The following is a 17,058-nucleotide window of genomic DNA, read 5'->3' as shown; positions in this document are numbered from 1 at the left end:
TGCTAAAAATTCTCAAAGAAGGATGTAAAAATTAATCCGCACTGTTAATCCTTTTGATCTTTTATTTAAAATATTCACAAAAAAATATTCAACGTAAAGTGTTACGAAACTGCCTGGAAGAGACCTCCTAGTTCTCTAAATGTCTCCATCTGCTGAGCTGTGTGCTATACCCCAGTCATCCTACAAGACACAAAGACCTGTTCCTTCAAGATCATCTACGGTGAAACTATCACACGGACTGCTCCCTTACCTAAACCATTCTCTGGCTTGCTTAACATCTGCTCATTAAGTGTTGAAATAAATGAAAGACTTTTATCTGTAGTTTGAGCCCCTTCTGTTAAAATCGAACGTTTGGAAGGGTTTCAAGAAAAACTCTCCTAGATCTGGAGTTAGCAAGGAAGTTTGGCACTGACCCAGAAAATCTTCTCGCCACTAGATGGTGGGCCAAAACATAGTCAAAGGATGATTAAAGAAATTAATTGATAAATGAAACTGGAATTGTGACAGACTGTTAAAGTGTACTTGGAATTAGTAGTGAGCTGTTACTCTGTGTTAAATCCTGTAGTCGGACGGTCATTAACCGCAAAAAAGCCACATATGTGTGGTGGTGTACGCTTGACGATTTGTGACCCTGGTGCGCTTTACCACATAAAACCGTTTGGTAGGGCTCTGAAGTAGTTGTTTTTGAGCAATTCTATTTGGAACAACACAACATGACGCTACAAGATTATTCTCCCTCTGGAACACACTGTTAATGAATGAAATTAGAAAGAGTGTGACACCATCACGGGATGCACCTTCTGTACTAATTTCTGCCTTCTTAGAGATGTGCTGTGGACATCACCAGGGGAGTTCAGACACAAAATAATAGGCCACACAAATTTACTGAGCGGTGGCTCTTATTGAAGGGTATAAACATTAGCTATCCAAACTGCTCTAGGAAGCAATTCTGGCCCGACAACTGTTCATGAGGTTACGAGCATCGGGTAATGGGTTTCCATCTGTGCAAAAGCCTAAAATCAAAAGTTTAGATTCGGTTGGAGTAAAGCTCACTGACACTGAACTGTGGATCAGTGGAAATACATTTTCTGTCTGATGAATTTGTCTGGTGAATGTCCCTGGAGGACACTGAGAAAGTGTAAAGGGTAAGAAAAAAAAATATTCTGGGGCTGCTTAGTTTTACTTGGCTTTGGATCTGACTTTGTGGCGGACCTCTTCTGTGAGAAGTCTTTTCTTGTTCTAGCATGACAATGCCTTAATAATCTCATTGCATTGTGAGACAGTGTGGAGAAACTTCACAAGCCTGCAGAAAGGCCAATTAAATCAGCTGGAATGGAAACTGCTAGCTTGTCTTCGCCGAATCAATCCACACTTTTGATTATTTGATCCGGTTTTAATTTATTTTTTTCTTTCCTAGTAAAATATTTTGTGCAAAACTAAATATTCTAAAAAGGAGGAATAGGAAAACACTTACATCACTTTGTACAATTCAGCCAGACCTATATTTATAGAGACATTTGTTACCAAGGCTGCATTTATTATCTGATCAAAAATAAAAAATGCAGTAAAAATTATAAAATTGGGAAATACCATTATGGGATGTCCACTCCAAACAGTTTGTATTGCTTGAGATATGATTGGCTGTTGCCAAAATGTTCAGTTCAGCAAAGTAATTGGAAAGTTTCATTCAATGTATTCCAGTTTCATTCGGTATATTCAAACTTTCATTAAATATATTCCAGTTTCATTCCATATATTCATATTTCAATCCATATGTTCTGACTTTCCTTCAATATATATGTTCCTGTATCTTTCTGTATACCTGATCCATCCAAAAAATGCTCCAAAAAAAAAAAACAAACAAAAAATAATCATTTTATTATCACTGTTAAACTTGTTTTAATTCATAATTTTGTTGTGGCACAGGATTCTCTAAAATAGAATGTTCAAAAGAAAAGCACTTATTATAAATAACTTTTTGTAACAATGTAAAAGACTCATTTGTATGCATCTTTACTGAATAAAAATATTACTTCCAAACTTTTGCACCAGTGCAGTCGATGTACACTGTAAGAAACTGCTCATATCACTTCCATGAATGTCCTTCTGCCATTCTCCATCACTCTTAAAAAAAAAAAAAAGCCAATCCGGAGAAAATCTGTAAAAATGCATCATGCTGCTTAGCGATATAACTGTAGAAAGTTAGAAGGAAGCCAAATAAATGAGAATCCAATTGTGGGCAGAGAAACAAGCCCATGGGGTTTATTTTCATGTTAAATTAGCAGCAGAGAAGCACTAACTTCATTCACACAGTGAAAAGAAAATTGCAATAGATTCTTTCTATTATTAAAAAGAAATTGTATTTTATGTTTCACTGATGGCCTTGGTTAGCACCTTAACGGTAGCTATTATTAAATCTGATTCAGTATCTAATTTATTTTTATATTTAGCACCGAGCACCAAACAAGTGCACCAGCAAGCTGAAACATTTTATTCAGCATCTAATTTCAGTACGGTTAGTGAACAGAGTACTGTAAATATATATGCAGGGTGAGGCAATACACTGCGCAATTTGTAACCATGCAGCACGAATACTGTAGCCACATTTGAACCATTATCATATTTGCATGATTTGTTTTAGTGGGCTGGGCGCTAAAACAACATTTATTTGTGGGTGCAAATAAATGCCGCTGTCTTGCTCTAATACCCTCCAAGCAGTCATTCACAGAGAAGAAAACCCTCTTGAAATGTTAGCTTCGTTTAACCAGCCAATGTTTTTCATCATGGTGCTTGGTGAACCCTATGCTGCAATGTCAGTAGTAAATAATCTACTGTAGAGTCATTCACAGTCACACACACACACACACACTTCTGAGCAGAAAGCAGTACGTTTCACATTTTAGTCTTCTAGTTAGTTTCTCCTGCTTGTTAGTTCGATGAGCAGTGCACTTTAACAGTTCAGACTGCTTTCTCTTTGACCTCACCATTACAAGCCAAGATGAAAAATATGGCTCTTTACGCATGAACTCCATTACACTCTCCAAGATGTCTGTGTAGGTGGACGGCACCTTCTGCATCATCAGCACCTTCTGACAAGGCTTGGTACTTAATATCCTCTTGTGTCTGTGTACCTGTCACTTGTAATATTCAGCAAGAAAATGTGTGCAGGTTCATTTCTGTGATGCATTCGCTCCTCATTTCTCATTCTGCCGTGGTGCAAGATCAAATTTTAAAAATTAAAAAAAAAGTTTTTTTCCCCTCGCTCTTCTTGATGAACCGCACAGAAATGTTCATGACAGATATGTATTGAAGCCGTCTCTGTGTAGTCACATTTTTGTAAAGTTGCCTTGTTAGGTATAAAACAAAGTTGCAGGTTTCCATGGAAATATCTTTATAATTGAAAAACACAAAAGAAAGTCGGTTTACAAACTGCAATAAAAATGTTAATTGTGAGATTTAATTGAGAGGGTAAAAAAACCCAACAACAAGACACATACTTTGCAATTAAATACTGCTGCAACAGCAAGATAAAAAGCAAACATGCAACGTTTCATCCCTAAATATAAACTTGCACTTTGCATGTCGCAAGTATGAGAGATAAAGTATGAATTGAAAAGCTGGATTGTGAGATATGCTGTAAAGTCTCAGGCTTTCATAGAGATAGCTGTAAAATTGATTTTTTTAAATCTCAATATCTAAATCACTGTAAAAAAATGAATACAGTAAATGTGAAAGCTTAAAATAAGAAAATATTCATAATTACATTTGTATTTACAATTGGATTTAGTAGCAGCTGTTAGATAAAAGGTCACTGCAACATAAAAAAACCCACAGTGAGTTATAAATGTAAAGGTAGAAAGTCACATTTACAAGAAACATTGAGTGAAAGATATGCTGGTATCAATGCATATTCTTAAAGGGCACTTATGGCTCTGTAAAGAAAAAATATACTACATAGATCCTTTCCATGGCACAAAAGATTCTTCGGATTGGAAAAATATTTATTAAAAAGGTTCTTTGAGGAACCAAAAATGAACTTTAAGTATAAGTACTAACAACGTTGAGATATACAGCTGCTGACATCCATTGAAATAATGGGAAAAAAAAGCACAAAGATGAATAAAATGACTTTTTAGCCTTTTTTTTTTTTTTTACTTGTTTTTTTGTAAGCTGATTGTTATTCGTTACTTAGACCCTCAGACCTTGCTCTAGCAAAACAAAAATAGGTTTATTTTGCTGGTCTGAGGTGCATGTTTTGAGTCATGATTTAGTCAATTGTCTCCAGTATTATATTCACCTTGCCATGATGTCAAACCTCTCTTATAGGGCTTTCAGAACAGAAGAGGTGCATCATAGATGGACTGCATCAACACTGGATTAATGCACCTGGATGTCACATTCACACCATCCACACCTGTCTGCTCACCTCTCTACTCGGGTTGGTATACATCAAGATGCATCTAACTAGGGCTTTCTGACACAGCTGTTTCCACCTTTCTCGACTGCTCTCCACTCCCTCCCGGGCTTCATTTTTATGTTACCAACAAGACTCCAGCATTTCTTCTGCATCGGTCACAATCGATGTTCAGCTAAAGTGTATATTTTAATAACCACGGGCAGATCTGATAACAATATATTAAATAAAAGCAGCAATTAATTATTTGATATTTCGCATTTATATAACACGAATTACGAATGACTACCAGCAGAATTTCAAATGCCCGAGTCTTTGTGAAGATATCCTTTTGAACAGTTTCAAAATCATTCCCAGAAAATGGAAAGGCAAACACTTGAGGATAATTGCTAAAAACCAATCGAGTACAGCTTGAAGAAAAAAAATTGCTTCCGAATTTAACCATCACCTTTGTTTCCCAGTCTCTAAAAAAAACCCTTCACAAACTGCAATTTAAGGTACAGGATGCCATTCAGGAAGCTATTTGTTTCTACAATCAGCACGAATTTTGCCGCACGCGAACTCTCTGTAAAAATCTCATGCTGCGAATGAGTGCTCCTTGTCCTCTAAACCCAGTCCTGCCTGGAGGGGTTTTCCTATTTATACTGCAACGTGCGCTTATCAGCCTAATGTTCAGCCTATGCCCAGTCTACATGAACGCCTGTATAACCCCTTTGTGAATTTGTATGAATATTGGATATTTTTGGTGCCATGGACAGAAGGGCTTATGAAAATGTGCATCAGGCATGCGTTAAGGAGGCAAGAAAGAAGTGCATTCTCAAAATGTTCAGAAGAGAAAATAATCACACCAGTATAATGATGATATGCCACTTCAATTAATGTGTGAAATACTTATTTTTCTGAAATAACATTGTCAGGCTGTCAAGTTTCAAAGCCCTCGATGAGCAACATGAGATCTTTTTTCAATATTAAAAATGACATTAAAATAAAAACTATCAAAACTTATATATAAATAGTGGAAAATTACACAGACATAAAAATATATTTTAGCTTTTGCTGCTGATGGTTTTCCATGCGTATTAAACATGGAAAGGAACTGTAACATGAATTTGCACTCGACTAAAACGCAACACAGTCCAATATGGAACTAATATATTCTAGAATATATATTACCTTTGAGGTTATGAAAGATTCTTGCTCTTTGTTCATGCATGCTTATTATGCAGATAGATAATAAGCCTTTTTTCGGTGCAGGGGACAAACCACAATATTGGACAGTGAAATGACCTTTACTACAATAATGGAGTTGGATGAACCTTCAACCTCCTTTCAGATCATTTTTGAAACATACCATAAAAGACTCAAATCCTATTGAATAAATGAGAATGAAATCTGTATTCGCAAGAGTGTTTCTCTTTCTCTGTGTGTGTGTAACCCTGGTTTGTTTGCTTTTAAAGGTTAATTGCTTAAATTTGAACCGCACCGTTTCTGAAAGTATAAAAAAAAGTGCGTAGTCGTTTATCAATCAATATTTCACAAGAAAGAGCCTTTATGTTTAGCGACAGTCCCTGGATATTTAATGTAATGAAAACACAGCAATACGTAGCTATATCAACACAGTCAATCACGTATTGAACCCGTGTTTCAGCACCGTTCAGTGGACATTTCTCTTTGAAACACGCTGTAAGGTACATAAATATGGTACATATTTTTATGAGACAAGGTTGATGTAACCCTAATCGTAGTCACTAACGTAGTCACATGTTCACTGATCTGCCGCAACGACTGATTTCGATTGTGAACGATCTGAACGAAGCAGTCAAATGAATGATTCACTGATTCATTAGTTAAGACTGTAAACATGAAGACCCACCCGAACAAATCACACAGGAAAAGGAATCATATTCCTATTCACATAATGCACAAACTCCCAATACGTCTGCCAGCAATCTTGGAACATGAATAGATCAAATACACTTTTAAAAATAAAAATCCAAAAGGGCTTTTTGCAAACAGAAGAACCATTTTTGGTTCCCCAACAAAGATTTCAGTGATTTTACTCTTACGTGAAGAACTTTTTCAGAATCTAAAGAACTTATTTGATTCTAAAGAATCTATGGAATGCAAGCATTATTATGATAAAGAACCTTTAATTTTAAGAGGGCAAATTTAAAGACCAAACTAATTTAATCGAAGGTGGCAGAACGTTCTAGAGAAAATGAAAACTATACAAAAATGGATGAATGTACTGTTACGTTGCTTTGATTCTTCTTTACTTTATTAACATACAGATTTATCGAGTTTCCTCTTTGAACAGACCAAAATAAGGTTCATATCTCTAGGGGCAGTCTACATACCCAGTAGAAACGTGAAGGGAAGTTCATATGTTCATTTCAATTTATGCTTCTCTTTATTGCGGTAAGGGTGACTTTCTTTTTATGAGATTTTCTGGAAATTAACTTTCTCTGCCCTCTCTGAATGAGGGCAAGAGAAGAGTTACGCTGTATAGGAAATACGAAATCAGAATAAAGGCTAGCTATACAATATTTCCAGTTTACAAAAGCACCCATTCTTATTGCAGGTAATCTTTCAATATTCTACCAGAAGATAGCGGTTCAAAAGTCTGTCATTCAAATTCTTAGCCGGGTGCGACTGCTCTCTAAGCAGGTTTGCGGTGCACATTATACCCGTGGAGAGGGTTTAATAAGTTCTCCCGTTCTCCCCAGTGACAGGATGTCTATACCTGCGTGTGTTTGGGAAGGAGGGGTTGTGTGTTTGTTTATACATGGCAAGATTTAATGAGAGGAGACAGGGGAGAGCCGTATTCGTTGCAGTGTTGATGTGCCAGACAGCTCAGTTCCCTGTAGCAGGGAAATGGGGCCAGCTCGGGCCGGAGCTCAGATCTGTCTGCAACACCCTCTGAAGCTGAATTGAGCTTGACTTCTGCCACAGCACCCTCTCCTGTCTGCAGGTCTGGGTGGGTAGGAGAGACCTTGGGGTCACTGCGAAATTAATTTCCCTCGCAGCAGCAGCGCTGACACCTTCTCTTTAATACAAAGCCAGTGAAATCAATTACTGCCACGCCAATGCTTAGAAAATACATTTTAATCAGGAGAGCACGCTGTTCTCATTGTGTAATCAATTGTGACGATTGCTGGGGCTTCATCCTAACAGTGAAGTACAATGCAGAGCCCACATCACGCCTCTGAGAGTAAATTATGATTAATGTATGGTTATACAATTCATTAAAGAGTTATGATTGTGCAAACCGTCGCATATGGCCAAAGAAAAAAACATAATTAATTAATTTACTTTCACATTATAAGAACATTAGCCTAAACTAAGTCCATTATGATAAGAGAATTTATTTGTTTAATAACTGACACAATAATTATGTAATTCGTTTAGGGAAAATAAAAATCGATTTTTTAAAAATGAATATAAATACAGTTTATTATATGCTTAAGAATACACGCCTATTCACCCAACTCCCATTTGGCTTTATTTTAAATCCATTTCAATTAAAATACGTTCTCAGAGGCTAACAAACTCTTTTTCAGCAAGGTCATTGAAACCGGTCTCTCTACATACACGCGTGTGCCTGAGGAATGCAAAATAAACTGGCCATAAATAACTTATATTTTCTAACCTGAACCACAAATAACCTTTCAAGCAAATTCTTCTCAACGGTAGACAGATCTGAAGATTTGACAGGTCACACAACAGGGTGAGTTCAGCAAAAGTGAGAAAAGATCTGAACGAACAGTCTGAACTATTTTTTTTTCAGTATTAAGGTGATGCATCATTGAAATCTAACTTTTTCTGCATTAAGTGCAAGTAAGACGGAAAATGTGAAAAGAACAACCTATTAATTCTTTGCAAACTTGTGAAAAAATTAGCCAAGCTAATTTCACATTTTTACCTTCACAGACGTAACGCGTTTTTCTTGTGCGTTTTTCACATAAATTTGATTATTTGCCAGTTTAAGCACAATGGCAGCCGCTTCCTGTGCGCGCGCCGCAGATATGTGCACTCAGAAAACCCTATATCAGAAGTCTAAATTAATATGGTTTAAAAGGAACGATTCAGTGCAATAGACATGAAAATCAAAATCAAACATGTATATTTTTAGCAGTGTATTCTGTAAAGCAGTGTATTCTAAGCAGCTCACTTGCATTTTAAAGAGACACGAAAACAGCGTTTCTGCTTTCACTAAAATAGACATTTTTAAAATGATATAGGCCTAATAAATTAATTCTTTAAAGTCAAATCATGAATTATCATGAAATATCATGATAACTACCCAAATAGCACACGTTTCTGTGATTTACGTGTGCTATTAGCATTTAGCAGGATTGGAGGCATTATAGAAAATGGCCCGTCAGGAGAATTCACGTCGTTTTAAAAGTTTTTTCTGTAGGTATAGTTCTCGGGGCTTATCTTAACACGAACTTTAGATTCGCTTGAAATAAACTATTTTAGACACACCGAAAACACCGTTTAAAACAACGATAGTAACTACTCGGGAGTTTTATCGATTCGCTATAACGCGTGCTGTTGCTATGGTGACCTCCCCAGGTGATCTCGAGTTAGATTTGTGAACATCAGTTTGGCGCAGCGTGAATATGCTCTAACCGGTTTGTAATCTAATTCGCGTGTTTACCGGAATTATGTTTGAAACGGCAATCAAACGGTAATTCAAATTCTTCGGTCTAATAACTTTTTTTCAACCTTTCAAATCCACTGGGAAACCTTTTCCCTCCCACATTCCCACTTCGCCGTCCGCTCTAGATAAAATTGCGTAAAATGCATCTTCCTAAACCACGCGAGTTACGCATTTATAACGACAACGCAACCATGCCCTGCGTGATGACACTTCAGACCGCCACGCGAGAGAGAGCGCGAGCGCGCGCGCGCGTGTTGTCAAGTGACGCGCGAGGGAATTAAGAGGTAGAAAGCAGAGTGAAGCAGACACACACGGACACTTCACTCGCCAACCGGAATAGAAAGCACCAACTGAGGATGCTGTGGTAGATACGTACCTATTTTATGTTTTTTTGAAACTTATTTCCGTTCATTCAAATGGTATTTTTTTTCTGTAAAACATAGACGCCTTTAACCTGAATAAGTTATATCACCAATACGAATGTCACCTTGCGAACAGGTGTCTTGTTGGATGACAGAGTACTCATCTGTCTGGAGAAGTGATCGGGAAGAGCTACATTCGAACTTGAAGATCGGATTTTAGAAATAATGGATGATGCGAATTGACTAAGGTTCATAAGTAGCTGACATGTACAAACATCTATTTATTTCAAGGTCATTTGATTTCTTCTAATGCACTAAGCGGTCGTTTGGGGAGAAGTGTCTCGGGTAAGATTGAAAATTATGTTAATTAGAATAACCACATTAAATATACACCGGCGACTGCTGAATGAGTAGATTACCCTGTTTGGAAGTTTGAATGCATGTTAAAAAGACAGGACAAGTAACCTAGCGTTTTGAAGTAGAAAAGCAGAAATAGTACCTTGCTGGAAAACGTATACTTCAGTGTTCTTCAAAAAGTCGTTTTATAGTAAACAATAATTTTATCATGATCAATGAATATCAAACTTGTCCTGTGATGATGCATTTGTTTTCATCCATAAACATTTTATTTATTTATTGTATGTGTGAAATGAATGAAACCGTCTACACTTAATGACAAGATTGACATCTGCTTTTTTTTTTTTTTTTTTTTTTTAGATTGACTCTAGTAGGCTACCATCAAGTTAAGGAGCTTTTCCAGGTACAATCGCGGTCTCTTCCCGTATCATGATGAATTGTCTGTGAGCCTCACTGTGCAGCAGGTAGCTGAGCGAATGCAGCAAAAACACACGCTTTCACTCTTCAGTGATGAATGACAGCTCTCCAACATCTGAGAACATCATGTTTCACCAGCTGACTGCAGATGCTCTGAACGGTAGCTGTGACTACACCTTGCCCACGTGTAACAATAGCGCAGGTGAAGCGGCGTTGCAGCTGCCCACTTTTTCCATGGCGGCAAAAGTGAGGGTGATAATTACCTTCACTCTTTGTGCAGTGTCAGCTGTGTGCAACCTCTCCGTGCTGTGGGCTGCCAGCACCAACAACAAGCGCAAGTCTCACGTAAGAATTTTAATCATGAACCTCACCGTCGCCGACCTGCTGGTGACTTTCATCGTGATGCCAGTGGATGCGGCTTGGAACATCACGGTTCAGTGGTTGGCGGGGGATCTGGCTTGCAGATTGCTAATGTTTCTGAAGCTTGTGGCGATGTACTCCTGCGCGTTCGTGACTGTGGTCATAAGCCTGGACAGGCAGTCGGCCATTCTCAACCCTCTGGCCATCAATAAGGCTAAGAAGAAGAACAAAATAATGCTGAGCGTGGCCTGGGTGATGAGTGTTGTTCTCTCTGTCCCTCAGGTGAGGAGCCGCTTGAGTGATTTTTCATGTTTTTCATTGGTGTCTTATCTCTGTATGCTGCATTACTTGAATTCACCAGATCCCCCAGAGTCTGGCGTAACACCCGGAATCAAGTAGAGAAATCAAAATGAAAACGACAGGAGGTTTAACGACTTGCCTTCTTGGGTACAGACTTGAAATATTCCAATTTTTTGTATTTAGTCTCATTTTAAACAGCAAATTCATTCACTTTGAATGGAAAATGCATTTGACAAGTGTGTTATGCAGTTTTTAAAATGGAAAATCAAAATCATTTACTCCCATGTCATTCCAGACCAGTTTAATTTACTTTCTTTAGTGGAATACTAAAGAAGTTATTTAACAGAATGTCCAGACTGCTCTTTTCTATTCAATGCTTGTGTGCAATGCATCATCACTGACAATCCCATTTTCATATAATAAGAAAGTTATTACAGCTTTGTAATGATATCAGGGTGAGTGAATGATGACAGAATTTTCTTTTTGGGGTGTAAAGTTAAGGTAAAGGGTGTAAAGGGGATTAAAATACCCCTTTAACATATTACAGTAACATTATTTCTCTTGCCAGGATCATATTGAAAACCTTATGCTTTAAATCAGTAGCTTATTTCATATTCAGTATTCTCCCTGTAGTAAAATTAGAACCAGAGCTAGAAAGTGTTGTAAAATTCATAGACGTTAAATCAGTTCAGCAATTAAAGTACACACTCCGATCAGCCCTTTAATTTCATCAGATTCAACATGATGACTGGCGCCTAAACTGAGACACGTCACTCAACCTTACACGCACACACAAATATAAATTATGCCGTTTTAAGTCAATCAGATGTTTTTACATTTTACATGTTTTCTTAAATGAGCCTCAAACCAATATTGGAGAAAACGCTCTGTGACCTTCATCTATAATATCTGAAATGGTAAAGATGAAAGCAGCAGGAGTTACTGGAATGAATGTTAATAAAGGGTTGATTCTCAATCAGAGGAGGAGTGCACATTTAAAAAAATAGTTGAAGTAATAAATACGGAGACCTCTTTATTTGCTCCTCCTGATGAAGAAGAGAGCTTCAAATCGGTGCGCTTCCAAATTTAGAGGAGGCTGATGACGAGTCAGCCAGGTAAAAGAATGAGCTCCAAAACTCCACACTATAACAACATTGTTACGACACAGCAGATGTGCTTGAATGAGATCATTTCAGACAGATATGACAGACGATATAAGATAACGTTGGGTTATAGGGGATATTTTGTTGTCATTTGTTTATCCATGTTTTTTTTGTGAATCACTTCTAAAGCATAAACAGACAGATGGCTTCAGTCTATATGTCACCATTGGCTCTGCCGGTCTTCATTTGTCATTTGGGAAAATCTCCTTGTCATAGTTATGTAGTCTGCCATCATAATATTTATGAAATGTTCTGTAAAAGACTGATCCTGGGAACACTGAATATCTTTCTGTAGGGAATATACGCCACTTCTCATTTGCACAGCTGACAGTGTTCACTTGATTAGCTGTAGATGCGTATAAGATTTAGCATTTAACTGTCACTTCGGGGTTCACAGTTCAGGACAGAACAGGCACAATTAGTCATTATACTAATCTGTTATAATAAAGAAACAGACCCATCTGGATCTTTAATGGCCTCACGGCAAATTTTCTACTAGAACTAGAAGGTATTATTAGGCATTTTGGAGGTATTTAATAGTAGTTGTAATCTGCTTTCCCAACAGATGTTCCTGTTTCACAATGTGACCATCACGGTACCAGCCAATTTCACTCAGTGCACCACACGAGGGAGCTTTGTCAAACACTGGCAGGAGACCATCTACAATATGTTTACTTTCATTTGCCTCTTCCTGATACCTCTGGCCATCATGATCTGCTGTTACACAAGGATCTTGGTGGAGATCTCTCGAAGGATGACCAAAGGAAACAGTAGGTGGCGTTTAATTTGAAAAGAGGCTAATGTTATAGACTATATCAATGAGTCCTGCCATTATATGAATCGGGGTGTTCTTTGAATATTATATTAATAATATCTTTCAGTGAGATTTAAAGACACAACAGTATCTAAAAAAAAATTCAGGTCACTCTTCACTTAAAAGGTTGCTAAAAAGAACATTAATGCAATTTATGTAGTTTTCAAAATACATTATTTTACAAATACTGTACATTATTGTTGCACCTCTATGCCCTGTCTTTCTGAGACCTATAAATTTTTACAAAGCTCGTCGTTCTGGAAAGCGAGGTGCACGCTAATTGGACAGCTATTGGCCAAATACCTCGAGTGTGTGATGGAAATGTTACGCCCCTGTGATGCTGTGTCCCAGAATAAAACCAATTTGGCATTTGTTGCTTACAGTGTGGACATAATTACTGATTATAATGATTTAGTACTGTCGTTTTTATGGATCAAGTTGCATCATGCTGCGTAACCATGTCTGCTGTCGGCATCAGAAAAATGACAATCACACTCTCAAAAATAAAGTTAAAGGTACAAAAAGGTCACTGGGGAGTACCTTTTAAAGAGATACACTTTTGTTTAAATATGTAGACTTTAAGTACTACTATGTATCTTTAAGATACCAAAATTTGACCTTTTAGGTATTACTATGTACCAGTGACAGCTTTTGTTCCTTTATTTCTGAGAGTGTACACTGCTTAAAACTCACATTTCAATAGTCCGTGACAAATTCATTTAAGAAACGTTTTTTTTATATGACAGTCCATGAGTGTCTTCCAAATGAGGTCCAATTATTTGGGACTTTCGTAATAAGAAGTCATTGAAAATGTGAAATTTGAGCCGTACGGTAAAATAACAGTCATATAGGTTTTAAATTACGCAAGTGTGGTTAAACGATGAAGAAATTTGGATTTGTGGTTAAGCAGTAGTGAAGTAAAAAGCTTGTAAAAAATGATATTTTCATTGCAAATTTCTTCATGCTTTTACAGTATCGTCAAAGGAAGTCCACTTACGGCGTTCAAACAGCAACATCCCAAAGGCCCGTATGAGGACTTTGAAAATGAGCATAGTCATAGTGACCTCTTTCATAGTTTGCTGGACTCCATACTATTTGCTGGGTCTTTGGTACTGGTTCCTGCCTGAGGATTTAGAAGAGACAGTTTCTCACTCACTTACTCACATACTGTTTATTTTTGGACTCTTTAATGCGATTCTGGATCCCATCACTTATGGCCTCTTCACTATCCATTTTCGCAAAGGACTGAAGCGCTACTGTCGCAGCGCGGTTGTACTCACAGAGTCAGAGAATAATTCCATCATGACGGGCTCATTGAAATGCTCACCATCCCCATTTCGCATGAAAAGAGTGACCCAGACCGGTCCAGGAGCTGACCCGGAGCAGAATGCGGTGAGTGGGGAAGATAAGAAGCCGGCTGACAGCGAAAGCAAGGAATAGTGGCAACCCTACCAATCCAGCCTTGAAAGTGTCATTTGATTAAAGATACGCATGTGACAAGGCAGGCCTTGTACTGGCTGTCTAGCTGCTCGCAAGAACAATGAGACAACAACACACTCCAGTCTGTTCTCCTCAACAGCGCTAGACGGATTCCAGTTGAGCCCAAGCGTGTCACATCTTTTGATTCGTTCGCTGATGAGCTGCCTCAATTACTTATATTTAATACCCATCCATTTCCCTGACACAGGTAATTAAGCTTTGTAATCATTTGCTCTTTACTAACTACGCCAATCACACTGTAGATTAATTAGACTGTTTATAATTGTGGCTTTTGTTGAAAATGTCATTTACATCAAGGGCTTTTTACATCTCATCTGCAGCATCTCCACCTGCTATCACAAAGGGCATCGCTCTTGAATAGCTGAAGAAATTAGATTCATCTACAAACAGATAAGATGTGTGGATTTACCGTTTTGAGATATTACAAATGCAAATTCGTGTACACTGGTTCTTGAATAATTGTCTTGTGTTAATTGGAAGCGTTCAGTCACACCTTTTGAGGAACCCTTGAGATGCTATCGTTTATTGACTTTTTTTCTGGGATGGATTTAGACAAAAATTAACTATCCCCAGTAGATATCGCATTGCGCTAGTATTACTGGGCAGCCTGAACCCATTAGAATATGCGTTTATGGTGTATTCACGTACATTGTTTTGTATGTTTGGATGTAGGCTGAAATGTACAATATGAATGTATCAGCAACATCTAAAATATAAACGTTTTAACACTATATACAAAGGATTCATAATGTATATTTTGTAACTATACATATTTTTGAAGCCCACTCCTACCCTAATGCTAACCAACAATTTACAGAACAAAAGTACAGAACAGCACCAGAAATATCTAAAAAGGATTTTAGGGTCTTTTTTTAATATGATATTTTTGCAGTACTTTGATAATGTACGTTTGAGTGTCTATTCAAACATACTTAAATATGCATGTGCGCTAGAACCATGCTTTACATTACGAATACCAACAAACTTATGAAGTGACACTGCACTGAGGCCAACACCATACCGTACGACAAACTATTTAGCTTTAAAATGATATTTGATTGCTCATGAATGTGTTTACATCATACTTCTCAGGGAAGGTGCTTCTTTTGTCACAGGGTACTGAAGTCCAACTGGAGACTGACAAACTGTAAAGCTTTCCTCATTTTAGTGTCAGGTGAATACTATCATTTCTGTTGACGTGACGTTACGTGTTCTGACAGTGCTCTATAATCAGCAGAACCATGATCAATGCCGTGTGCTCGAATGTTTCTGAAAGAGTCACGTGACATCCAACAGTTGTGCTTCTTGTGTTTGCCATGTCACTACAGGATGTACTTAGGCCTTAATGACCTAGATTTTCAACTTCAGTAAATGGAATAGCCCTGCGAGAAAGTGTACCGAGGAGGAAAATGAAAGGGGGGTCCTATCAGTCAATCTTTCATGGGTGAAGGGAAAATATATTTATGCATACACAGTATCCGGTCATTACTGTAAGTGAACTGCGGCTGCACTTTAATGTTCTCAGACGGAAACATTAGTACACATTGTTGCTACAACTGTGCCTGGTGCAATAGGGCTTAAAATGTATTTACGTATTTTCTCATTCTATCCATATATATGTATTTGCTGAAGAGAAGGATTAAGAGATTACATGGAGCAAAAACATTGCTGCATCATGGTGTGAATATGATATGGTATTTATATGAACTGTTGACATTAATCTAAAGAGGTGACAGTGTTAAAAACCTTATTTAAATGCATGATGCCAATGTGTTTATGAAAAGAAGAAAGGTAAAGCTTTTCTTTTCTCTTGTTGTGCATGGCGATGATATTGTATTGCGTGTCCTTACATTGTTTGTTCTGGGTTACGTGGAGCAGTAATAAACGTATGTTAATTTAGAAAGGTTTTTAATTTATTTCTCCACAAGTTGTTAAAGAATAACAATTCAAACCATTCTGTTGTGGCTTGTAATAAATTTGCATACCGCATTAATGGCAATTATGTTCCTGAGAATACATAAAACAAGCTAAGTAAAACCCAAAAAGATGAGAAGAAACAACAGTTACAATGTTTCTGCATAAAACATGCTTTCTTTGCAGCATATTAAACATGGAAATTATTTTATTTATTTTTTGGCTGTAATGGGCGCTGCGCTTTCCTTAAAATCTCCTTCAAGTCACAAATTTTAACCCTTAAAAGGCACTAAACTTTTATAATCAAAATGACTTTTGGATTTGTTTCGTAGTCGGAAGCACACACGTACAGAACACAATGCATATTTGTGTTAAATTCCTTAAATCCACACCATCTATTGATCCAAATACTGATTCTGGAAAAATAGACAGGGGGGTGAATTATGAGATGATTTATTAGAATGGTAATGCACTATATGTATTGGTCTCTACAGCGTTGGACACTTAATGGTAATTATTACCATTAGCCTTTGACTTGACTGCATTATTAAACAGCTAATAGCCTGTTGCTATACAAACCTTGTTTCAGCTAATGATGTGAAGTCCCACCCCTCAAAAACTGCATTTTTGAGATTTTCATCAGTACAAAGATTTTAGTGATGGTGTTTGCTGATTAATTTACACACAGTTTGTCTTAAAGCAAATTATACCTGATTGACATTTTTTTTTTTCTATTTAAATTTGTGTTACATTTACATTTTACATTTAGTCATTTAGCAGACGCTTTTATC

General features: G+C 37.3%; 1 protein-coding gene across 1 annotated transcript; it reads left to right on the top strand.

The window, feature by feature from the left end:
• The first annotated feature begins 10,227 nt into the window (after positions 1–10,227).
• Positions 10,228–16,256, top strand: LOC122344882 (putative gonadotropin-releasing hormone II receptor). Its single transcript, XM_043238500.1, has 3 exons — positions 10,228–10,858; positions 12,605–12,809; positions 13,827–16,256. Exons 1-3 carry the CDS (start codon positions 10,310–10,312, stop codon positions 14,291–14,293), a joined length of 1,221 nt encoding a protein of 406 aa, XP_043094435.1. The 5' UTR covers positions 10,228–10,309; the 3' UTR covers positions 14,294–16,256.
• Positions 16,257–17,058: the final 802 nt, after the last annotated feature.

Source organism: Puntigrus tetrazona, chromosome 5 (assembly GCF_018831695.1).
Source record: "Puntigrus tetrazona isolate hp1 chromosome 5, ASM1883169v1, whole genome shotgun sequence".
NCBI classification, from domain to species: Eukaryota; Metazoa; Chordata; class Actinopteri; order Cypriniformes; family Cyprinidae; genus Puntigrus; species Puntigrus tetrazona.
The sequence above is the reverse complement of the archived record's forward strand: the minus strand, read 5'-3'. Positions and strand labels throughout refer to the sequence as shown.